General features: G+C 35.2%; 1 protein-coding gene across 2 annotated transcripts in view; it reads right to left on the reverse strand.

The window, feature by feature from the left end:
- Nucleotides 1-25,707, reverse strand: part of LOC148953146 (superkiller complex protein 2-like) — a 123,922-nt gene that overhangs the window by 77,339 nt on the left and 20,876 nt on the right. For both annotated transcript variants that reach the window (XM_089088329.1, XM_089088328.1), the window contains exons 2-6: nucleotides 22,198-22,414; nucleotides 13,650-13,795; nucleotides 9,718-9,894; nucleotides 8,879-8,991; nucleotides 3,800-4,031 (exon numbers count right to left, since the gene is read on the reverse strand). In XM_089088329.1, coding sequence (XP_088944455.1) covers nucleotides 3,800-4,031; nucleotides 8,879-8,991; nucleotides 9,718-9,894; nucleotides 13,650-13,795; nucleotides 22,198-22,414 — 885 coding nt within the window. The remainder of the gene's footprint in view (nucleotides 1-3,799; nucleotides 4,032-8,878; nucleotides 8,992-9,717; nucleotides 9,895-13,649; nucleotides 13,796-22,197; nucleotides 22,415-25,707) is intronic.

Consider the following 25,707-nt stretch of genomic DNA (forward strand, 5'->3'; position numbering starts at 1 on the left):
TCACTGAGAAAAAAGGAAAAACATGTTCTAATGACAAACCGTACAATACTAGCCAATTGAAAAAGCTAATAAGAATTAAAATGCATCTACGAAAGAATGGTAAAACATCCGAAGCTAATTCACTGCGTAAACACATAAAAAAAAGAAATTCGCAAATCTGCTTCTTCATATTACAAATGTAAAATCAAAGATTTGTTTTCTACTAAGCCAAAACAATGGTATAATAGAATAAAAAAAATGCGGGAAAAACACATAATAATAGAGATTTTGAATTCCAAGAGGAGCCCTCAATTAAAGCTAATTAACATCTAAACAAATTTCTTTCCTCCATAGTTCAGAGCCTCCCTCCTCTCTCCTTTGACACTCTTTACGATTTGCGCTCTCTCAATTTTCCCGTTATTCCGCCCTCAGATGTGGAGACGAAAATAAAGAACATTAAAAAGTGCAGTACTTTCAGAATCTTTGTCCTTACTTTTTAATGAAATCACCTCTACTGGTAGGTTCCCAAATTGTTGGAAATTAGGTTTTATTACTCCCGTTAAGAAGAAAGGTAACAAGCAAGATTTTGATTGTTTCCGGCCCATTACTCTTACTCCAGTTTTTTCCAAGTAATATGAAAGCTTTTTTAGCTGAATGGTTGAAAGTAAGGATAATCCCAAAAGTTGAACAAGGCAATTCAGAAACGTACGCTCTACATCTAACACCCACTATCTTGTTCACCTTATGGACACAATACGCAACACACTTGAAACACCTAATACCTGGCTCAATTTTATTGCAGTGGACTTACAAAAAACTTTTGATTTCATTAACCACAATATACTGATAGAAAACTACTTAGTAGATCCTAATCTAAACCCTGTTAAATTAGAAAAATTGTGTCTTTCCTTTTCAGTAGAATACAAGTCGTCAAATACATGATCGTATGATCTGATCCCCTCTCGATCTACAATGGCGTGCCACAGGAAACCCTTTTAGGCCTAATTTTACTTCTTGCAATGATAAAGAACATTGGTGTCAATTTCACGGATAGATAGAAATTTGTTGATGATCTGACTATCTTAGAGACATTTCTCAAACATTTTAAAAGTAGTCCAATGGATATCTTGGAATCGATATCAGACGAAGTTGTTATTAATTATATGAGAGTCATCCCCTTATAGTAAACGGTTTTAACTATTAATTTCCTTCAAACTCCCCCTTCTTTCTCCTGCCCAATCTCCCCCCCCACCCCCCACCCGAACTATCTGTCATTACTATGAAACTACTGGATGTTACCACCTCAAGCGGCTTAAATGAGATTGCCATATTAATGGTATTTTAAAACGTGCAAATGCCGCATTTTCCCTCCTTAAACTCCTTAAAAAATTTAAATGTCCTAAATCGCATTGTTTGTGGACTCTCCTTTCATTTGTACGCCCTACCCTTGAATACGCCCGTTTTGTTTGGCATCCTGGCATCTCCACTGATTTGTCGGATAGAATAGAGGCAGTCCAAAAAGGTACCTAAGAATTATCTTTAGTTAGGGTAAAGTGCCTTATATTTCCCTTCTTCGGAGAGCCAATCTAGTTACCCTTAAGGAAAGGAGAGCAAAAATTTCCTTACGTTTCTCTAAAAATGTCGTTCACAACCCTCGGACAACTACCCTTTTCCCTAGTCAATATTTACCCCTTCGACCCCACATCCGGCGTTTTGCTTCAACAAAAATCCTTTTCCTTGCCCCCAATAAAAGTTTCCACTGAAAGATAAAGAAAAACTTTCATTCCTAACATAATTGACATATTCAATCAGTGAATCTCCGCCCCCCCCCCCCCGATCTCCCTTATCACCTTGTACTTTTAAAGTTCAGTTTGCAAATTTCGAGATTTCTATTTTTTGGTCACATAACTAAACTGTTTTTGTTTTTAATTATTTTATACCTATTCAATTTTACGAGTTTTTATTGCTTTGACATTTTGCTGATTCGGCATTCACTTTAAATTTTTGAATTTTAATGATATTTGACATTTTTACTTATTTGACATGATCCTTTTATAATTTTTTCGTTGTTGTTTGTTTGCGGTTTTTCTTTGTTTTATTGACGCTAAAGTGGGAATTCAGCCCATTTGGGCTTGTGATAGCCGTTTTTCAGTAATAAATTTTGTCTTATTTTACCTCTTCTGGCTCACTGTCATTCAACGGCTACGCTGGATAATTAATTTGAACTTTTGGTTTGTAATAAAAACCAAAATATGCGATTCTAATAGGAATTTTATACCGAATTCCAATACGTAACCAAAATCTTTCTATTAGCTCTAGGTTTTGCGTAATCCTTTTTAAAGATTAGATTTTTTTTTTCACAAAATCCGGAACTTTTTGGAACAGAATCTGTATTACAGCTTTCCAGCACTGTTTTTTATGCTGAATTAAAAACTGTAAGAGGATTTTCCCATTAAACGCTGTTTTTACTTTAAGGTTTTAAGATTTGTTTTTATTTCAAACACAAAACTGAAACAAAAATCTTTATAAAATCCTTGCGGAAAAATCTAGGGTGGCAGAGAATATCTGAATACATTTCTGAATTCAAAATACCAAACTGCGCAAGAATTTTTTTAAGCAACATATTTTTGCTAATTTTTAAATCAGAAATTTTATATATAAAAAAAGGATCGCCCCTCAGAAGTCATTATAAAAAAATTGGAAGGGAGGAAGTTAGCAGCTTTAATACTGTGAATAGGTTTTAATAGCTATCATCCCATTTGCCAAAGACTTCGGTGTGCTGGTTCCTCAAACAGTGGGAGATCCAGAGGGGGGCGCCGCCCTAGCGTAGTCTAAAGTAGTGTAGTTTGCTTAATTAACTCAAGTTTGCCTTAATTAAACTTGTTCCTAACGCAGGGTTACCGGATCAACCTATTTTGCGCCCCCCCCCCCAAAAAAAATACTGGATCCGCCCCTGTCCTCAAAAGAGGAATTCTTGTCGATTGCATTATACAGGTCATTCACTACTACTACTGTAAAGGTAAATACACATCCATTGTTTGTTTACGTTAGTCTGAAACAGCCTGTAATTGTTTCTTGTATACCAGGTTTTTGAGCTGTAGCATGGATATTTTCAAATACAATTAACACTTAGTATTACGGACCCATGTATTGTCTTTCAAATTTTCCTGATCTCCAGAGCACCAGGAATAGGTCACATTGTTGGGGTAGTCTCATTTCAAGTGGTATAACTTATGATATTTAAAACACAACGAAGAGGCGGCAACATTTTTTTTCTTTTTTTTTACCAGAGATAATCATTATTCAGAAAAAGAATATTCCAAAAATCCTTGTTTTTCTCTATCTAATATCTTAACAGAGGACAAATCAAGCTAAATGAGCCGCGAAAAATTATCGTAGGGCATAGGTAGGCCTACCGTTTTATGCTGGATAACTGGAGATCTCCCATTAGGCAACTGTAGTACATAAAAAAATTAACAGTAATGGGTTCACTGGAATAAGCTGTAAAGTAGCCTATTGGTCAATTGTTCTTTATTCAAAGCAGAATGAAAACAAACTAAATTCTTATCTTAAGCTAACATATAATTACTACATCTTAACACACAAGAAAAATAAAACAGCCTTACTCTCTAACTTCTCTAGCTATAGTTTTGAAGTGCGCACAAATTAAAAAAATTATCATAATTCAAATTTCTATTTTTTATACTGGTAGTTACAGACAGTTTTCAATTAGAAACAGTTTTCAAGCACTGTTTAATACGAAAAAAAATCTATTAGAATGTTTTGGTGCAAAAGATAAAATTTTAAAGAAAAAAATCACCTCAGAATCATTGATATAATGAACTTCGTCAAATATAACCCACTCCAAGTCTCGAATACAGTCCGAACCCATATACAACATTGATCTTAAAATTTCAGTTGTCATAATGAGACAACTTGCTTTCGGGTTGATTTGAACATCTCCAGTTAAAATACCGACATCCTGAAAAGTATTGCGAAAATCCCTAAACTTCTGGTTAGATAGGGCTTTGATAGGAGAGGTGTAAAATGTCCTGAAATAAAATACAATACAACAACTCTAGCAAATGAGTAACAAAATTAAGCGCCTTATAATGAAGGTCTGTCGTTTCCACTATTCACCAAGAAAAGACAAACTTACCTCAAAACTGCCTTACCAAGCAACTGTTGTGCATCTGAATATTGCGGTAGATGCTGAGTCAAAATGGCAGCTTCAAATATTTTCACTTTAATATTTACAAGTCAATAAGAAAAGGGAGTAGAAAAAGAAATGCATAAAAACTTTCTTCCCATATAATGAATTTAGTCAGAACTTTCACTGTAAGAAATAAAGTAGTAAAAAAAGCATCGAACAAAATAGGTAACTGAATGACAAATAAGGAGATATCAGAGAGCATTAAATACATAATTTTGATGTGCAACAACTAATTACGAAGTTTAAAAATACCTAATACTCATGATAATAGCTAAATAGGTCTTAAATGTAATACTTCAGAACAGTAAGCATCTTAATAACCAACCTCAAATGGCTTAAATTTTTGTAATTTGTTTTTAAAAGGGAAAAACATAATGCTTAGCTGCACAGGATTTTACAGAACTATGATCTTCCCAAGAATCGCATCTTGCCAGCAATAAATGAAAATTTTTCTGAAGATAAACAATTGGATTTTGCCCTGTATTTTTATTTCTATGTCACCAATTTCAGTTTATTACAGGAAAGTGGTAACTAGTGGCATAAATAGATTGAGTACAGTCCAGGCAGACTCAGGGCCACTAATTCTTCGGGTTTAATGAATAACCCCTATCTCCTCCCCTGTTCCGTTCCAGCCTTGAGATTAGTTTTGTTGAATAGATAAGAACAGAAAAACAGATTTACCAATAAATGGAGCATCCTATGAGCTGACGAGAATCATAATAACAATAGCCCTAATGAGGTAAAATCAAGTTTTTTCAACTGAAAGTATGGAGCAATATTAAAACTTAAAACGAACAGAAATTGTTCTTAATTTGAGAGGGGCTTCCCCCTCATCAATCCCTCGCTCTTTACGCTGAAATATTAAGGTTCTTTAAAAATACTTCTCATCAATCAATCAATCAATCAATCAAGTTTATTATTACGCCAAAATAGGCAAAAGAATATCAATGGCATGTCAGGAAAAAAAGACGTTAATCACTGTGACTTGTTATTATAATGTTTACAAAAGTATGGTACAAAAAGAGCTTAAATTTTTCTTTTCTCCAGTTTGACCCTCAGGTGGGGCGTGGATTTTCAACAGCTGGCTGAAACTCTGGCAGGATGCTACGAAAAAGATCCGATGACAGGCAGGACCTTGAACGGCCCTTGTGTTTGAGCAGTCTTTATTTAAACGAATCTGACAAAAATTTAGCTTAAATATGAAGGATTGAGAAGGGGGAAGCCACCCTCATATACAGAATAATTTATATTTGATTTAAGTCTTAATATTGCTCCTGACTTTCAGCTGAAAAACTTGCTTTGTTATATTTAATTTCTGACAGTTTCTCAAATAAAGCTAGGAAATCCCCTTCACTCTCCGTGTGTAAAATTTCCCCTTGAAAATTCTCCCATATATTTTTCTCCCGACGGAAAACTCTCCTAGTGGGAATTTTAATGGGAAAAATCACCTAGTGCGGGGGGACCCCCCCCCGCAAAAATTTCTCTAAAACTATTTCCGTATATTTCGCAATAACAAATACTACATATGAACAATAGGCAAATTGCGAAACTTACAGACCTTTCCCCAGGGACTATGGGGGGGGGGGGGAGGGAGGTCATTTCATTTCTAAGAACTTAGTTATTAGACCTTTCAACTATGCTGGATCAAATGGCTGTCTCGAAATTTTGATCGGACGTCTTATGGGGAAAAAAGGGCGTAGGAGGAGGGCTAGTTACCCTAAAATCTTTTTGACCACTTAAAAAGGGCACTAGAACTTTTGATTTACGTTCGAATGACTTCTCTCTCGATCTTGTAGGACCGTTGGGTCGATATGATTAGCCCAGTAAAAACAAATCCCTACGGTAGGGTTTTCTGACATGCTGAATCTGATGGTGCTACTTTCATTAAGATTGCCTGAGCTTTTTGGGGGTGTTTTCCCTCTTTTTCAAAAATCAGGGAAATTCAGGCTAGAACTTTTTGATGGACAACATTAAAGTTAATGAATGTTATATATTTGGAATCAGTATAAAAAGCAATTTCTTTGATGTATCTTTTGTAATCAAAATCCCCTTTTTTAGTTTCGGTTAATATTGGGGCGACTCGCTCCTTACTCATAGTTCGTTACCACGAACGGTTTGATTAATTAAGAAACAATTTTTCCCAAAAGAAGTTTTTTTTTCAAAGAAAAGTAAAGAGCCATAATCAAAACTAAGACAAGCAGAAAGAATGCCTTATAATAAATCAAATTTAAAACAAACAGAACTTTCTATCAATAAATAAATGAAACAAGAAACGAACAGAAACTAAAATAAATAATCACATTAAAAATAAAGATGACAGATATTGATATGGATGAAAAATAAATCCTAACGCGATTAGAATTTAAAATGAACAATCAGGTCAATACTAAATGAACAGAAATTACTATAAACAGGAGATTACTATAAACAGGTTCCTGCCTCCCCTTCCTCTTCCACCCCTAAACCTTGTAAGGGCTATTGCATCATTTATAATTTAACGAAAACTACATTTATTTTGAACACTGTGGTTGAATTTTTCAAAGCATTTACACAAAATAGAATATAAAATCACCAAGCAATTAAGATAACCGAGAAGAATAGTGAAAATAAGCTGAATATTCAATATACAATAATATTAATTCCTGGTAATCTTATCAATCTAATATTTATTTTTAATTTCATAATTTTTGGTTTTCTATTGTAATAATTATAAAAGAAAAATGTTAAAATATATGTCAAATGACACGATAGCCTTTAGAGAGTTTGGGATGGGTGGCAGTAGCCTTACTCCTGTTTGTGGTAGTTTCTGGAAGTGTTAAGCTTGACTTGATTATTCATTTGAATTGTATTGGAGCCACTGCTTTCACAACTGTTTCTATTTTATTTTATTTTTTTTTTATAAGCGGTCTGTAGCTACGAAGTTGTAAGAGATACGAACTCGAAATCTTTCCTGGATATCACAGTCTTTAAAGGGGGCCGAAAATTTTGAGTGAAATTTTTAAAATTTCCAGTAGTTATCAAGAGAAAAAACAGTTTTTTCTCCCATGTTGTACACGGTGCTAAAACAAAACTAACCCAGCTATGAAAGTAAACTTTTTCAGAACAATTTTATTTCATACTCTTGCGGAACATTCAATTGTCTATCTGAGAACCGAACAAAAAAATTTCGAATCTCCTCTAGATTTCTTGGAGATTATTCTGGGAAAGTTTCAAATGCCAAATTTCGATTTTACTGGTTTTTTTTCTGAAATTTTCTATTTGATGCCATTTTGTATTTAAATTGAGTAATTCTATGAAATTACGCAATATAACACAAATTTCCTTACATATTATCGATACAACTGAAGATGTAAAACAATTTCCCTTGATGAATTTCGTTTGTTTTCAGAATACAGTTCGTATTACCTTGAAGACTTAAAAATTATTAGATTCATGTGTATATTTTTCAATCAGGATGTCGTTTTGGTTTACTCTATAAATTCAAAAAAAAATCAATTGAAAGTAAGGAGCAATATTAAAACTCAAAACGAACAGAGATTATTTTGTATATGAAGGGGAGGCCCGTTCCTCGATACCTTACTCTTCACGCAAAAGTTTTTAGCACTTTTAAAAAAGCTTCCCATTCTAATTAAACGGCCCTTGTGTTTAGGAGTCGTTCTTAAAAAATTGGGACAAATCGTCAAACTTTAGCATAAAGAGGATGGTATTGAGGAGGGGGGCAACCCTTTCATTTACGGTATAATTTCTGTTTGCTCTAGTTTTTAATGTTGCTCCTTACTTTCAATTGAAAAAACTTGTTTTTTCAAAATTTAATCTCTGATTGCTTTTTAAGTAAGGCCGGTAAATCTAACTCACCTTCCATGAAAAATTCCCTCGCCTCTCAGGAAACTCCACCGTGGAAAGTTACCTCCCACGTAAAATACCCCCCCCCCCAGTAAAATTCTATCTGAACAATTCCATCCTCGCTGAAAATCCCCCCCCCTCCTTAAAATTCCTTGCAGAAGATTCAGCCTGAAAATTCTTCCTAGCATACTTTCATTTGAAAAAGGCTTTAAGTTCTAATCGTTTTCCCGATTACTCCGGAAATCCCCCCCTTCCGCGGAAATTATTTCCCGGAAATCTAAAGACGTTGAAAATTTCCCCAGAACATCTTCACATTTGCAAAATTGAGTAGGCAAAGAGAAAGGAAGACAAATAAAAAGAATTTCGTATAGGAATTCTGTCAAATCCTTCCAGTGTAAAATTTCCACAGGAAAGTTCAACCGCGAAAATTTTCCTCCACACGGAAAATTTGTCTGTATACTTCCTAACAATAAATAATATAAGTGAACAATTGGCAAATTTTATAACTTAAAACATATCCCAAGGGACAGGGGGGGGGGGGGTTATGCAATCTCCAAAGGCATAGTTTTGGGTCTTTTCAACTATGCTGAACAAAATGGCTATCTAAAAATTTTGATCGGAATATTTTGGGGTTATCCTTTGTTGGAAGCTGAAAAAGTAAGAATTTTGGAGGCACTAATGCAGTTTTCCTTATTGGAGGCTCAATTTGGAACCATGACCCTTAATCTCTTGAATAATTATGGTTGAATTAAGTAAATGTAAGAGCAAAAACATTTGATCTCTCAAAGTCACGTAACAACATCGACTAAAAAGACAAAATGATGAGCTAAAGAGTATACTCACTTCCTCATATGTCTCTGGGATAATGCGATAGCATATTCTGCAACTACTGTTTTTCCTGCAGAAGTATGGGCGGCAATAAAAACACTTTCATTGTTTTCCAGTTTGACAATAGCCTAAAATAAATAGAACACCTCAAAGACCAGAAGATTCGAGATAAAACTGAATAAGCACATGAATAAAATACACAATTGTTAAAAATCATACTTGAACGAGTAAAGTATTATCTTTAAATTATAAATAAATAAAAAGTGTTCAACACAAGCATCAAGTGTGTCACACATAACTATAAAAAGACGAAGACTTAAGATAGAAACATATATCGCGCTGTAGTCAAAATAAAAGACCCAAAAAGTGTTTGTCTACCCTCGAAACAGGTGCGCTTTTGATAATTAGGACGTATTAGATTTATGTCAGATTTCCTCCGGTTTTTGAAACAAGTTTGAATGTCATGGCAGTTCTCCAGCGTCCTTGAATACAGAGCCTCATATGAGCCACACATTTGTTCTTACTATCGAAAAATTAATTAGTTAGGCAAAAAAACTTATATCTGTAAACCTATCCTTTTTACTGAAGCAAAAAGGTCATAACTGACAATTTAGGCAGAGTAATTTTATATTTTTTTTTTTTCACTTCGATTTAATCCCATGTTTACTTCTTTACCTGATGCAAAAGAAGTATTTGATAAGAACAGGTTAGCTATTTTGAACCTGCTGTTATGTGTGAGTCATGTTGCATAGAATTTTTTTTTTCGGATATAGGAAACACTTTAGTCGCTTCTGAAAAATAATGTAGTCAGATTCACAGACAAAAAATCGTCACTGTTCTAGTTCGGCACTTACTTGCTTTTGAAAACTGTCAAGTTCAAAGTTCCAAGTGAAAGCGGGATTTGGAACCAAATTTCCAAAATCGACAGGCAAATTTGCATCCACTACTTCAGCCCAAACTGTTGATTTAGTCTTTGCAAATTGTAATGGTACCAAATGATGGCTTAAGTCATCCCTTGATTCTGGTTTATCCTAAAGAAAATTGAATGAGACATTAAAAAGGAATGGTATTTTACGGTTAAGCAAGAAGTTAATTTTTGAATGCAAGCCCTTTACTTCTCTATTCTGATTAATTAAAAAAAAGAACTTATTCCACAAAATAAGTTTTTCCAAAAAAAGAGTAAAGAACTCCATTAAACGAGAAAATGAACAAAAATAGAATCAAATTATCTACCAAGAATAAAACTACCAAAAATCGGTATCAATAAATAAATGAAACGCAAAACAAACAGAAATTAAAATAAATAACAGAGCCAAATTAAAACGACCAGAAATTAATATGAGTAGGGTTCTAAACCCCTATGCTTTCTAAAAGCCAGAATATAATTTGTACTTTACTGAAAAAAAAAAAATCAAATGAATTTACTGAAGAAAATGTGCATTGTCAGTTTAATATACATATGCTGATATTTATTCCTTAAAATCTTAATTAATTTTTTATTTATTAAAGTTATAAAATGAAAACATTTAAAAGAATTTTTTCAGTAAAGTACAAACAATATTTACTTAGGAAACGCTATTGCGCTGCCTATGATTCGACCTGTGCCCAAGGAGGAGAGGGGAGGACTTTTTGTGAAGAAGCCACAGCCTCTTCCAAAATCCAATGACCTTTAAGATTTTTGTTCTCTAATTAAGGGTGTTCTCTAACGCGTTAAATGTAAAGGAAGTGGGATAGGGCCAATTCTCACCAAACACGACAGTTGAAGAGTATACAAAAACTGATGGCACCATTTGGAGTTGATGTTGGTTGTGCTTGAATTGCTATTCTAGGTACACTTCTAACTTACAATTAAACATTGTAATAATAATAATTTACTTGTGCCCGCTCATAAAGAAAAGACAAAGAAAAGCGGAGTATCGGAAAAAGAAGAAAAGGAAAACAAGAACAATTCAACACCACACAATAAAATTCCACTTATTTGTACCCTTCAAACCCCCCGAAGGGTAGAATCCTCAGGCCTCTGAGCGTTCTGGGATTTCTCCTCAAGATCTTTTTAATTACAAGATCAGGGGGCAGTCTTACCCAGTTCCTGTTGCCTCACCAAATCACGAGCATCCACTCTTTGGCTCTTTTTGAGGCGTGGATCTGACCTAGCTAAAGTTATAAATGTAAAGGTATAAGTCATAATGGATGGTCTTAGTAAGTTTTGAAATGGCTGCTCCAGGAGTAAGTTTCGGGCTCTAGCGCCGTTTCAGGGGCCTAAACCAATCCAAAGGTGGCTCGTCATCTTTCCAATGCAATGTCGTCTTTCCTGTTCGCCCAGGTAACACCCAGTCACTGGACCCAACAAGTCACTGGACCAAAATTTCAAGATAGCTATTTTAGTCGGAACAGTAGAAAGATAAATCAAACGTTCCCAACGAGGATAACATGATATAGGAAGCCTTCTATTGCAAAGAACACCAAATTAAAAGAGAGCTACATATATATTTCACAAATAGAAAAGACAATATAAAGGGAGCTCCCGCCGCCCGTCTGCCACTAGCCTGTGCGCTGAAGTTTAATTATCCCATAACAATGCTTCGCAAAATGAACATCGCCCCTAAAGAAGATAGTCTTTTAAGAGGAGCCTCAGATTCCAAAAAGATTTTAAATAATGTTTACAGTTTCAGAAAGGAAGAGGATTCATTGGAAAAAATATTGCTTCTGAGAAATACTCCCACTCCCCCTCTTCGGCGTCTGTTCAGTTAAGCAAGTGATATGATGCTCATTACATAAAATAATAACAAATTATCAAATCAATCTAAACAGGTTTACATAAAAACTAATCTACAATGCATCAAAATTTTCAACGTGGTTCATAATTATCTTGAGTAGCCCTCTCCCCCCACCTAGTTGCCTAATAATATCCTGTAAATATAAATGTTACTTGACACTAAAATATTTTGCAAAAATAGTGGAGCCAATTTAATGTCCTTATTAAATGCTAGTGCAAATATATTACTCAATATGAGGGGACGCTAGAGCTCTAATCCCCCTTCCACATTAATCGCAAGGACCTCTCTCGTAATATTAGAAAATTATGACCTAAAAACCAACTTATGAGGTTTCAGACATCCCCCCCCCAAGATCCGCTACCCTTCCAGTCTGCTCTAATAACAGGTGTACAGTAATGTAATATTGTACAACCATATTTAATGTTATATATACATTCTACATGATATCCCTCCATTTGTATAGATAGTGTATACGTTCACAGACGAATGTTGTACCATGTGGTAGCGTGACCTTTAAAATCGGGAGGATTTATATAGCTTCTCGATGGTTTTAAGCCGATTGGCTATCGCAGATTTTCGTTTGATGGCATTTTGGCTCTGTCAAGATTACTGCTCCTGGCGCAGTTTCTGTTTTGATGCACAAAATAGCAACATACGGCAATTCCCTGGGATAAGATCTGAAGTTTATAGGCTACATAAACACTCTTTTAAATAATTCTAAACTGGTTGGCGATCTCCAAATTTTCTCTCGATAGCATTTTGGCACACTTCGGGTAAACAAAAATTCTGCACCGCAAATGGCAAAAATCGGCACTTTCTTGCAACACCAACTCTTTTGTTACCCAAAGCAGCTAAACCTTTAGTTTCCATTCGAATGTGCCCTCTCCGCCCTTCTACGATCACTACTTTTATATGATTACTCTTGATGAAAAACAAAAGAAATTGTCAAATTTCTCGAGAAACATGTAACATTTCCTGTTTTTGCACAAAGAAACTAGAAAACTTCTTAACATTGTACTGCAATAGAGTTTCGGTTAATACAGAAACATGTAGTTTCTTAGATACAGCTCGTTACCACACATTGTTTTATATTAATAAATGAAAAGAATTTGACGAAAAAAGCATTGTAAGACATTACCGATGATTTTCTTATTATTCAATTGACCATTTCATAATGAATCAGCCAATGAAGCAGTTGTATTGCATATAAATAGATACATTAAATTTGTCATTCGGTATCAGAGTCTAAAAATAATTTTATTTGAATAAAAATAAACACTTTTTTTTAACAGAAAGCTGAATTACACAGTAAAATCAATTCAGGAATCGGGAATATTTACGCGATTCCCGATGAAATTCCGATCGCTTGAAAAACCACGATTATCACTAATCTCAATTCTAATTTTGGTTAATCATCCCATCACTATTAGTTATGTTGCATCACAAACATTAGGCAATGAACTTTTACTCCATTGAAATGGAAACTTTTACTCTAACTATTGCATTAATTTTTAGTATTCAAAATTTGGATACAACTAATTTTTCAGTTTTGCTTTTAGGGTACTAGCTATACTGAAATTATTTTTATTGCAAAACGCAAATCTTACGAGTAAAATTTGCTTTTAGAGCCAAATTTCTGTTAGCATAAAAATTGGAGATCAAAGTCAGATATGAGCGGGAGAGTTACTTTCTAGCAGAGAGGGTGGGGGAATGTCTTCAAAACATCAAGAAGCACAAAAAGAGGCGTCTACCCATGGGCCTTATCAGAGTAGAATTTTGACTCAAAAACATATAGAGATTATGTATTCTACATGTTTCTTTCGACAAACTGACAATTTTATTACCTATTTTCGACAACTTGAAGCAAACAGGGTTGTAGTTTATAAGGGCTTTTTTAACAAATAAATTGCAGCAGGTCTTTTGAGACAGTTTAATACGTTTTCTTGAACCAAAACTCCTTGGTCTTGAGATAAGACACTGCTACAATTGAAAGTTTGGTGGAAACATACTTCACTAATTTTGGTTCTTTCCATCTCAGATGTTCTTCTTTTATCGCCTTCTGGTTGTAACTTAGATTCATTTTCAATGAGTTTGGTTAAGCCAGTTGATTCAAACTTCATACCATCTTTAAAACCTGGTGGTACAGTCAGCAAATCTAAAATGCATATTCATAAAAACTTTACAGGAATGACAGTCGAATGGAACAACCAAAAGTTATAACAGCAGCCAACTATCAGAATAACAGTTAATAATGTATTGAAGCCAAAACAATAACATCTAAGGTAGATATGGGGTATATACTTATGCTATAGTCAAGGGCACAACTGCTCAAACGGGGTCAACTGCCACTAATATCACTAAAAAAATTTACCTTCTCGAAAATATGTTACATTTCTCTACAAAAATCGAATCGTAAATGGTCCTTAAGTTACATATTGTTTGTCTACGCAATATATACTCAACAGATGCGCAATGTGTATATGTGGACTGGTAAGAACTTCGTAAAAAAAAAGAGTAAAACCATTGTAGGTGGTTTCCAATGAGAGGACTAGTGTTGCAGCTAAAAAATAAAACTCCCTTTTAACCTCCTGACCTTTTTTTTACACTAAGAGAACATTTTTTAGCTCAAAAGGATATAAATCCAAACACTCACTAAGAAATGCTTTAGAGATAGACGCTTTGAGCAGAGCATGTGGCATGATTTTGTATGTTCCTAAGCCTTCTGACAAATTTTCTCATATTCTCTCTTTGCTAGTATCTATTGTGTCTATATCGTCATATCCCATTAACATTGCAGGCATATGCTCATATTAAATTAATGTCACATTCTTCATGCGGAAACAAAAACAAGTTTCTTCAAATGAAAGTAAAAAGCAGCATTAAAACTTAAAATGAACAGAAATTATCCTGTGCCCAAGGGAGGTCTCTCCCACCTCCCTCAACTCCTCATCCATTAAGCTAAGGTTTTGTTAGTGCTTTACTAGCCATTTTGTTCAACGTAGTTGAAAGTTTTGGAAATTATGTATTTAAGGATGACAAACCCCCCAGAGCCCCAAGGGCAAAGGTTGAAAGTTCTGCCCTAGGGGGAATATAAGGTTTTTATAGATAGAGTTGTCGTAAAACTTCAAAAGGGGCTCATTCAATTCGAAATTGAGAGGGCTAGTGCTCTTTGTAATAGTCTATAGTGCCCTTTGTAATTGTCTACAAGGCCTGAACAATATCTGCGCTGTGCTGGAAAAATATAAATGTTTTTACTTTTATGACTTTAACAAATTAAATAATATAAAAGTTTTGATCACTAAATATCAACAGGTATATATTAAACAGGAAATGTACATTTGTCTGTATTTTTTCAGTCAAGGGGTTAGGGGGGATAGGGGGGTTAGTTTTGGAAATTATGTATATAAGGATGACAAACCCCCCAGAGCCCCAAGGGCAAAGGTTGACAGTTCTGACCTAGGGGGAATATAAGGTTTTTATAGATAGAGTTGTCGTAAAACTTCAAAAGGGGCTCATTCAATTCGAAATTGAGAGGGCTAGTGCCCTTTGTAATAGTCTATAGTGCCCTTTGTACTTGTCTATAAGGCCAGAACAAAATTTGCACTTTACTGAAAAATATAAATGTTTTTACTTTTATAACTTTAATAAACCAAATAATATTGACATTTTGATTACTAAATATCAGTAAATGTATATTAAACTGACAATGTACATTCATTTGTATTTTTTCAGTAAGGGGGTTAGGGGGGATAGGGGGGTTAGTTTTGGAAATTATGTATGTAAGGATGACAAACCCCCCAGAGCCCCAAGGGCAAAGGTTGAAAGTTATGCCCTAGGGGGAATATAAGGTTTTATAGATAGTGCTGTCGTAAAAACTTCAAAAGGGGCTCATTCAATTGGAAATTGAGAGAGCTAGTGCCCTTTGTAATAGTCTATAGTGCCCTTTGTACTTGTCTATAAGGCCAGAATAAAATTTGCACTTTACTGAAAAATATAAATGTTTTTACTTTTATAACTTTAAGAAATCAAATAATATTAACATTTTGATTACTAAATAGCAGTATATGTATATTAAATTGACATTGCACATTCATTTGTATTTTTTCACTAAGGGGGTTAGGGGGGATAGGGGGGTTAGTTTTGGAAATTATGTATATAAGGATGACAAACCCCCCAGAGCCCCAAGGGCAAAGGTTGAAAGTTCTGCCCTAGGGGGAATATAAGGTTTTTATAGATAGAGTTGTCGTAAAACTTCAAAAGGGGCTCATTCAATTCGAAATTGAGAGGGCTAGTGCTCTTTGTAATAGTCTATAGTGCCCTTTGTAATAGTCTATAAGGCCAGAATATAATTTGCACTGTACTAAAAAATATAAGTGTTTTTACTTTTATAAGTTTAAGAAATCAAGTAATATAAAGCTTTTCATTACTAAATAGCACTATATTTATAATAAATTGACATTGCACACTATTTTGTATTTTTTCACTAAAGTGCAAATTTTGTTCTGGCCTTGGGAAGGCATAGGGGTTTTGCACCCAACTTATGGTAATTTTTGCTCGTTTTGAGTTTGCATTGATTAATTATTGTAATTTCTGTTCGTTTTGGGTTTCATTTATTTGTCGATGCTGATTTGTGTTAGTTTCACACTTGGTAGATTATTTGATTTTATTTTTGCTCATTTTGTTTAATGGAGTTCTTTACTTTTCTTTGTAAAACTTATTTTATGAAAAATTTTTTGTTAATTAATTTCTGTTCGTTTTATATTGATATTGTCTTTTCAGGGGAAAAGTAAGTAATACTTTAAATCTTTTCGTTTTTTTAAGACTTTTTAGTTTGGCCTCCTATTTGCATGCTGGAGAAAAATTTTCAGCAATTTTTAACAACAAAAAACCTTCTAAAAATCTGGACACAAATAGCAGTGTTTAATTTAGTTTCATACCTCCTCTAGTTGACCCGAAATAGAAGACTTGAATATCATTCGCAAAAAAATCTGTTCACTTTCTTTGATAGCTTGGATATACTTACGCTATTTTGATTTGGTTAAATTTTAAGAGCAGAAAAGGGAGGGTTGGCGTGGGAGGGCGGTAGCGGAAGGGGGATTAGTTGCCCTCAAATCACTTTCGACTATTAAAAAGGGCATCAGCCCTTTCTGTTTTCAATCGAATGAGCCCTTTTCGAAGTTCCCACGACAACTCCTTCGATACGAAATGCCCTGGTCTAAACAACAACAACAACAAAAAATAATACATTATACCCACTTCGATCTGTACTATAAAAATGTCAAGCCTTATAATCACTTCTGACTATTAAAAAGGGCACCAGGCCTTTCGATTTCCAATCGAATGATCCCTTTTTGAAACGACAGCGCTTTCTATAAACACCTTATTTGCCCCCAGGGCATAAATTGCAACCCTTACCATAAGGGATGTTAGGGTGGCTGTCACCCTCTAAGACCGAATTTCCAGAACTTTCAACTACGTTAAACAACATGGCTATCTAAAAATTTTGATTGGATGTGTTTGGGGAAATGGTGGGCGTGAGAGGGGCGGTAATCGCTCTCCAATCACTTTCAACTATTAAAAAGGGCACAAACCCTTTCAATTTCCAATCAAATGGGCCCTTTTGAAGTTTCTACGACAAAACTTTCAATAAAAACTTTACATGCCCCAGGGCATAACTTACAACCCTTAAACTGAGGGCTCTGAGGGGGTTATCATCCTTAAACACCTAATTTCCAGACCTTTCAACTACGCTGCATAAAATTGATATCTAAAAATCTTAATTCGATGTGTTTGGGAAAATGGTTGGCGCGAGAGGGGCGTTAGTCACTATCCAGTCACTTTCAACTATTAAAAAAGGCACTAGCCCTTTCAATTTCTAATTGAATGAGCCCTTTTGAAGTTTTACGCTTTCAATAAAAACCTTATACGCTCCCAGGCCATAACTTACAATCCGTGTCTTGAAGGTTGTGGGGGGAGGGGTTGGCATCTTTAAAGACCCAATTTTAAAATATAACAACTCGGTGGAACAAAATAGCTTTCTAAAAATTTTGTTTGGATGCGTGGGGAAGAGGTGGGCGTGATAGGGGGTTAGTTGTCGTCCAATCATTTTTAACTGTAAGAAAGCGTTCTATTCTTTTAAATTTCCACTCAAATGAGCCCTTTTCAAGTTATTATGGCAACGATTTCAATAAAAACCTTATATGCCCCGAGGGCATAACTTATAACCCTTGCTCTGAGGGTTGTGGGGGAGTGTCCTCCTCAAAACTATATTTTCTATCTGGAAATAAACTACGCTGAACAAAATGACTATCTCAAAATTTTTATTGGATGTGTTTGGGGGTGGATGATGGGCGTGGGGGGGGAGGGGGGCTAGTTGCCCTCCAATCACTTTCGACTATTAAAAAGGGCACTAGCCCTTTGAATTTCCAATCGAATGAGCTTTTTTTGAAGTTTCTACGACAACGCTTTCTTTAAAAACCTTATAGGCCCCAGGCCGTAACTTAAAACCCTTGCCCTGAGGGCTGTGGTGGAGTGTCCTCCTCAAAAGCATATTTTATATCCGGAAATCAACTACGCTGAACAAAATAGAAATCTCTAAATTTTGATTGGATCTGTTTGGGGAAATTATGGGCGTGAGGGGGGGGGGGGGCTAGTTGCCTTCCAATCACTTTCGACTATTAAACAGGGCACTAGCACTTTGAATTTCCAATCAAATGAGCCTTTTTTGAAGTTTCTACGACAAAGTCTTCTATAAAAGCCTTATATGCCCCCAGGGCATTATTTAAAACCCTTGCCCTGAGGGTTGTGGGGGAGTGTCCTCCTGAAAAACATATTTTCTATCTGGAAATCAACTACGCTGAACAAAATGGCTATCTCAAAATTTTGATTGGATGTGTTTGGGGGAATGATGGACATGGGGGGGGGGCCTAGTTGGCGGCTTGGTGCTACAGTCAGTTGTTAGTAGTAGTAGTAGTAATAGTTCTAGTAGCGCCCTTAAGTGACTGAAATTCTGTTGACTTCCCTTTATTATCTAACAAAATATTTTCTTTTTTTTCTCTTTCCAAACTAGTGTCTGTATGTACCTACACCTACACTTACAGACAAACAAATTAGGCCTGTAATATTTTTTCTTACCAAAAGTATTTAAGTTTGTGCACTTAATACTTAACAGTTTTAATTTTGGGTCATTCTTCAGTACAGTGTCTGCCTAGCTGTTTAAAGGGACACCCTTCAGTCATAGGACACCCTTTCTAAGGTCGCACAAAAATGCAGAACTTCTACCGATTTTTTTTTATGCCAAAATAAATCTGTTTACCTTGTTCCTTAGCAGTTACATACTCAACAGTTCTAATTTTGGAGCATTCTTCAGCATTTGTCAGCCTAGCTGTTTAAATTTTGCCCTTCAGTTATAGGACGCCCTTTCTAAGGTCGCACAAAAACGCAGAACTTTTACCATTTTCTTGTGCCAAAGTAACTCTGTATACCTTGTTCCTTTCCTCCCATTCTACTCACTAGTAAGCTCAGTTCTCTCAAATGTAAAATCCTATCTTTGCACCATCTTACACCTCAATAAACTCAATGGTTAGACAAAGTATCTATTTCATTTATTTTCGCACAACCCTTTTAGCTGCTCAAATATTCAGAGATACTTTTATAAAACGAATAATTAGTTTTCATTTTACAAATTTTTTCAAATCCACCATCATTTCATGTTACATTTTTTCATGTATACAACCAGTGTCAACGTTATCTTTGAAATTCCAAGTTTTCTTCATCCATCACAACTTACCCGCTGTAGCTATGTTCTTTGAGAGGATAGCCTAATTTTCCTCTTCTAGGTCTTTTTTTTCCAAACATACTCAAGCAGCATGGCAATCAGCTCAGGAATTCCAATTTTCCTCAACCTACCTTGATTATGGACGACCACCTTTAAAGCTCTTATATTTTATTCTACCTCTTTTAAGTTTTAAGAAGCAACTCAAAATATATATATATATATATATATATAATATATATATATATATATATATATATATATATATATATATATATATATATATATATATATATATATATATATATATATATATATATATATATATATATATATATATATATATATATATACAATTAGGACCGCGGATATATATCTTGTAATTAGGACCACGGGCCCAACAAACATCTCCCTCAACATTTCCTGAAGTTTGACCTTAATCCACTTATTCTTTTGGATACACCCATGAAAACATTCCCTCCTTTCCCTGTAATAAATCCTGTATGTAAATTATCGGCAAATTGCATAATTTACAACACATTCCTTAAGGGGTGGGGGGGGGGGGCATGGAATTCTGGAAGTATAGTTATTGGACCTTTTGACTGTTTTGAGCAAAATGGCTATTCCAAAATTTCAGTCAGTGTTGAGGAGGGTGTGCACTTAGCGTGTTTTTATTTTGTCTTACATCCCCCTCAACATTTACTGAAATTAGTCACAAGTAGAATTGTTCGCAGTCATAGTCACAAGTAGTCGCAGTCACAGTTGCAAGGATTCGCTATAGCAAGTAATTGCAGTCATCGTCACAAGTAGTCGTAGTCGAAGTCACAAGTAGTCACAGTTTCAAGTAAACTTGCCTCTGGGGCTTCGTGGGGTTCTATCATTCCTGGAGGCATATTTATTTGACCATAAGACAATTTTGACCAAATACCTATTTCAAAAATTGACCAGATGTCTTTAGAAGGAATGCTGCTAAAAAGGGCGTAGGGGGACGGCAGGTTGACTTCCGATCACTTTTCAATCTTTAAAAGGTCACTAGAACTTTCAATTTTCAATCGACTGAGTCCCTTCAAAGTTTCTACGACCACCCCTTCCATACGACATAGCTCTGAAAAACCAGTAAATAAATAAATAATTAATATATTAAAGCCTTATGGTTCTTTACCACAGGCAATGCTAGAGGGTTGGGTCAGATGCAAAAAAGGAAGAGCCTCATTGTCATGCAAAAGAGAAAGCTTCCAAACATCAACTTTCACAAATCCCTTTAAAACTTAACAAGACTACCATGTTTGGCAACAGAGATAGAATTTAGTTCCGACCTATTCGTTTCATTTTACCCTTCAAAGATAAGATGAGCTGCTTAAAAAAATATGGAAGATCAGCCTGTGAGTAATATGCCTTAATTGTTGATGATGAGTTGAAACATGAATTTCTGGAATGTCGCTTTAACGGTGAGGTTTTTGAGTTGCTTCTTAAAACTTAAAAGAGGTAGAAGAAAATATAAGAGCTTTAAAGGTGGTCGTCCATAATCAAGGTAGGTTTAGGAAAATTGGAATTCCTGAGCTGATTGCCATGCTGCTTGAGTATGTTTGGAAAAAAAAAAGACCAAGAAGAGGAAAATTAGGCTATCCTCTCAAAGAACATAGCTACAGCGGGTAAGTTGTGATGGATGAAGAAAATTTGGAATTTCAAAGATAACGTTGACACTGGTTGTATACATGAAAAAATGTAACATGAAATGATGGTGGATTTGAAAAAAATTGTAAAATGAAAACTAATTATTCGTTTTATAAAAGTATCTCTGAATATTTGAGCAGCTAAAAGGGTTGTGCGAAAATAAATGAAATAGATACTTTGTCTAACCATTGAGTTTATTGAGGTGTAAGATGGTGCAAAGATAGGATTTTACATTTGAGAGAACTGAGCTTACTAGTGAGTAGAATGGGAGGAAAGGAACAAGGTATACAGAGTTACTTTGGCACAAGAAAATGGTAAAAGTTCTGCATTTTTGTGCGACCTTAGAAAGGGCGTCCTATAACTGAAGGGCAAAATTTAAACAGCTAGGCTGACAAATGCTGAAGAATGCTCCAAAATTAGAACTGTTGAGTATGTAACTGCTAAGGAACAAGGTAAACAGATTTATTTTGGCATAAAAAAATCGGTAGAAGTTCTGCATTTTTGTGCGACCTTAGAAAGGGTGTCCTATGACTGAAGGGTGTCCCTTTAAACAGCTAGGCAGACACTGTACTGAAGAATGACCCAAAATTAAAACTGTTAAGCATTAAGTGCACAAACTTAAATACTTTTGGTAAGACAAAATATTACAGGCCTAATTTGTTTGTCTGTAAGTGTAGGTGTAGGTACATGAAGACACTAGTTTGGAAAGAGAAAAAAAGAAAATATTTTGTTAGATAATAAAGGGAAGTCAACAGAATTTCAGTCACTTAAGGGCGCTACTAGAGCTGTTACTACTACTACTACTACTAACAACTGACTGTAGCGCCAAGCCGCCTGAGGTCAACACAGCTACGCACGATCTTCCTTCATCCCAATCTATTCAACGCTCGCCTCTTTTACAAGCACCTAGAACACTACTAGAACAAGCATCTTTAAACAGCCATTATATATTCAAAACATAGAATCTTTAATTTTCTATTTAAAGGGGAGAGTCTGAGCCTCCAAGACCTCATTGTTTTGTCACTGTGTCAACCCACGGTTTTGACCCTATCTTTGCTTATTTTAATGGCATATCGGGGCTTAACAGACAAGACTGAGAGGAAGCTTACTGTTAAAATCCAATGCCACTGACTTCAAAACTGGATTCTCGTCAATTTGTACACCACCAGGAATAAACGGCATGTTCTGCACACTACCTCTCACAGCTTCACAGGTGGGACCAGATTTTCTTTGTAGAGACATTGAAGTTTTACTAGTCAAATGAGACTCTGATGATAGGACTTCAAGCACATCAATTGCTTTACCAGTCTTCAAATCATACTTGATCTGCAATATAATATCAGCAAAGAAAAATATAATTCGCCTATCTTGATAAGGAAGCTCAATAAATATTAAAATAAGTAGATTTAGTAACATTGCCACAAGCACACCATACATTTTGCTGAAAAAGTGTCATCAAACAGTTCGTGGTAACGAACTGTAAGCGAGGAGCGACCCGGCTCAATAGTAACCGAAACTCTAAAAAAAACGGAATTTTGACACCAATAGACACATCAAAAGAATCGAATTTTTATTCTGATTTCAAATATATACGTTTCATCAAGTTTCGTCTTGCCCATCAAAAGTTACCAGCCTGAGAAAATATGCCTTATTTCAGAAAAAAGGGGGTAAACCCCCAAAAAGTCATAGAATCTTAATGAAATTTACACCATTAGATTCAGCGCATTAGAGAACCTTACAGCAGAGGTTCCAAGCTCCTATCTGCAAAAATGTAGAATTTTGTATTTTTTGCCAGAAGAAAGATCATGGATATTTTTTTTTCCCCCAGGGGTGATCGAATCGATCCAATAGTCCTAAAATATCTCGAGAGGACTCATTCAAACGGAAATTAAAAGTTCTGGTGCCCTTCTTAAGTGACCAAAAAATTGGAGGGCAACTAGGCCCTCTCCCACGCTCATTTTTTCCAAGGTCTCCCGATCAAAATTTTTAGATAGCCATTTTGTTCAGCATAGTCGAAAAAACTAATAACTATGTCTTTGAGGATGACTTAATCCCTCACAGTCTCTGGGGAGAGGGGCTGCAAGCTATGAACTTTGCCCATTGTTTATCTATAGTGTTAGTTATTGGGAAGTATACAGAAATTTTCGGGGGGGATTTTTTCTGTTGGAGGGGGGGGGGGGTGCGTGGGAGGATCTTTCCATGGAGGAAGATAATTTTCCATGAAGGAACGCCGGATTTCCCATTATTTTTTAAAACATGATCAGAAATTGAATTAAAAACGACAACAATTTTTTCAACTGAAAGTAAGAAGCAACATTAATACTTAAAACTAACAGAAATTATTACGTATCTGAAGGGGTTCACCCCATCGTCAATACCTCGCTCTTTACACTAAAGTTTCTTAGTACTTTCAAAATAGCTATCTACGAGCTATCTATAGCTATCTCGTATCATAGGCAGCGCATTAGCGGCAATAGCGCTGCGGCGTTTTTACTTAGGCAATAGCGCTGCCTAAGTAAAAACGATGTTGGCACAATGTATTATATATTTTTTTTTTCTGGTTTCTTGGTCTTAGACCAGGGCACTTCGTATCGACGGAGTTGTCGTAGAAACTTCGAAAAGGGCTCATTCGATTGTAGATTAAACTGGATATCCTCCTTTTCGAACGCTGGCAGTGATTGGAGGGCAAATAACACCCCGTCCATGCTCACTATTTCCCCAAACGCATCTAATTGAAATTTAGAGATACCCGTTTCGTTCAACGCAGCTGATTTCCGGAGAGAAATTATGTTTTTGAGGAGGACCCTCCCCCACAGCCCTCAGGGCAAGGGTTGCAAATTATGCCCTGGAGCATATAAGGTTTTTATAGAAACCGTTGTCGCAGAAGCTTAAAAAAAGGCTCGTTCGTTTGGAAATTCAAAGGGCTAGTGCCCTTTTTAATAGTTGAAAGTGATTGGAGTGCAACTAACGCACCTCTGACGCCCACCATTTCCCCAAACACATCCAATAAAAATTTTGAGATAGCCATTTTGTTGAATGTAGTCGGAAGTTCTGAAAATTAGGGCTTTGAGGCTGACCCCCCCCCACAGCCCTCAGGGCTAGGGTTTTAAGTTATGCCCTGGGGGTCTATAAGTTTTTTTTTATAGAAAGCATTGTGGTAGAAACTTCAAAAAGGGCTCATTTGACTGGAAATTAAAATGGCTAGTGTCCTTTTTAATAGTCAAAAGTGATTGGAAGGCAACTAACACCCCTTTCACCCCACCATTTATCCAAACACATCCAATCAAAATTTTGAGATAACCAAATTTTGTGAGGTACAAACTAAGTGCTTGGAGTCTTGTAACTTTGTCATATCCTATTTCATTTGGTTTCAACTAATTAAGAAAAATGTGTCCAAAATTTGAAAAAATAGCCTTTCCTAAATTTGCATGGCTTACAACCTTACTTAAATCATTGAGATTGTGTTTGAAAGGCTAGTTTTAGAGAAAATTAGATTCAAACCAAAATTACAGAAGAACTTTTAAGAGAAATTAAGGAAGAACTATGTTTTTTTAGAGTTAAGACAGGTCTTCTGTCTCTTATGTGCTCCTACATGCCTTAAAAATAAGAAAGGAATGGAGATAGGAGCTTGTAAACACCTTCCCAAATGTAATTAGGCTCTGAATTCATTCATGAAAGTTTTATTCTTCTGACTTAGCTACTTTCCAGGATGTCAAAAAAAACCTCTTCTAAAATTTTACCCTATTAAGTTATCTATTATATTGTAACTTGCAGGTCTAAAGTCATGATTAATTATGATATTTATATGATTAATTATCATTACGATATTTATATAATTAAATTTTACTCTATTATTTAGAGTTAAGATAGGTCTTCTATTTTTTATGTAATCCTCTATACATTAGAAATAAGAAAGGAATGGAAGTAGGAGCTTGACAACACATTCTCAAGATGTAGTTAGGCCCTAAATTTACTCATGAAAGTTTCATTCTTCTAACCCAACTACTTTCCTAGATGGTAAAAAAAAAATATTCATCTAAGATTTTACTCTACTTCGAATCAATAGTTGGTCTATAACATAAATTTAAAAACAAAAAAAAAACACAAAAAATAAAATCAGAAAACTTTTATTTGACTATATCCAGGGAATAGGGAGCCAGGGATGCCCTGGCTGAGGGCATCACAACTATAAGTCTCATTTTAATGTAGTTTTGTGGAACGGAACAAATTTATCTTGCTTGAAAGTTTTTTGGAACGAGGCTCATCATTCCCTCCTCTGTAGCCTGCCATCTCTATATAGGTGCAATTAGAAAATGAAATGCAAGAAATAAAATCCCAGTGCCCCTTCATATAGGCCCAATAAACACTATGGTGACCATAGCAACTTAATGCAACTTAATAACACAATCTACCAAGGTGTTTGATTTTGAGGCAAAAATTTGGGATCTGTTTGGCATTAATAGTCTTTCAAAATCTGCCATACATAATTTTTCGCATAATTTTGGTTCACAAGGGAGCCATTAAGAATTTGTGTAATAGTAATATTAGATAGGTTATCTCTTTACATGTTTGCATATGTGCATTTATTACATATATCTTCTAGAAAGTTATGGAGACAG

The sequence above is a fragment of the Artemia sp. Qi Xiang Cuo genome, chromosome 4 (assembly GCF_049724085.1).
Source record: "Artemia sp. Qi Xiang Cuo chromosome 4, ASM4972408v1, whole genome shotgun sequence".
NCBI classification, from domain to species: Eukaryota; Metazoa; Arthropoda; class Branchiopoda; order Anostraca; family Artemiidae; genus Artemia; species Artemia sp. Qi Xiang Cuo.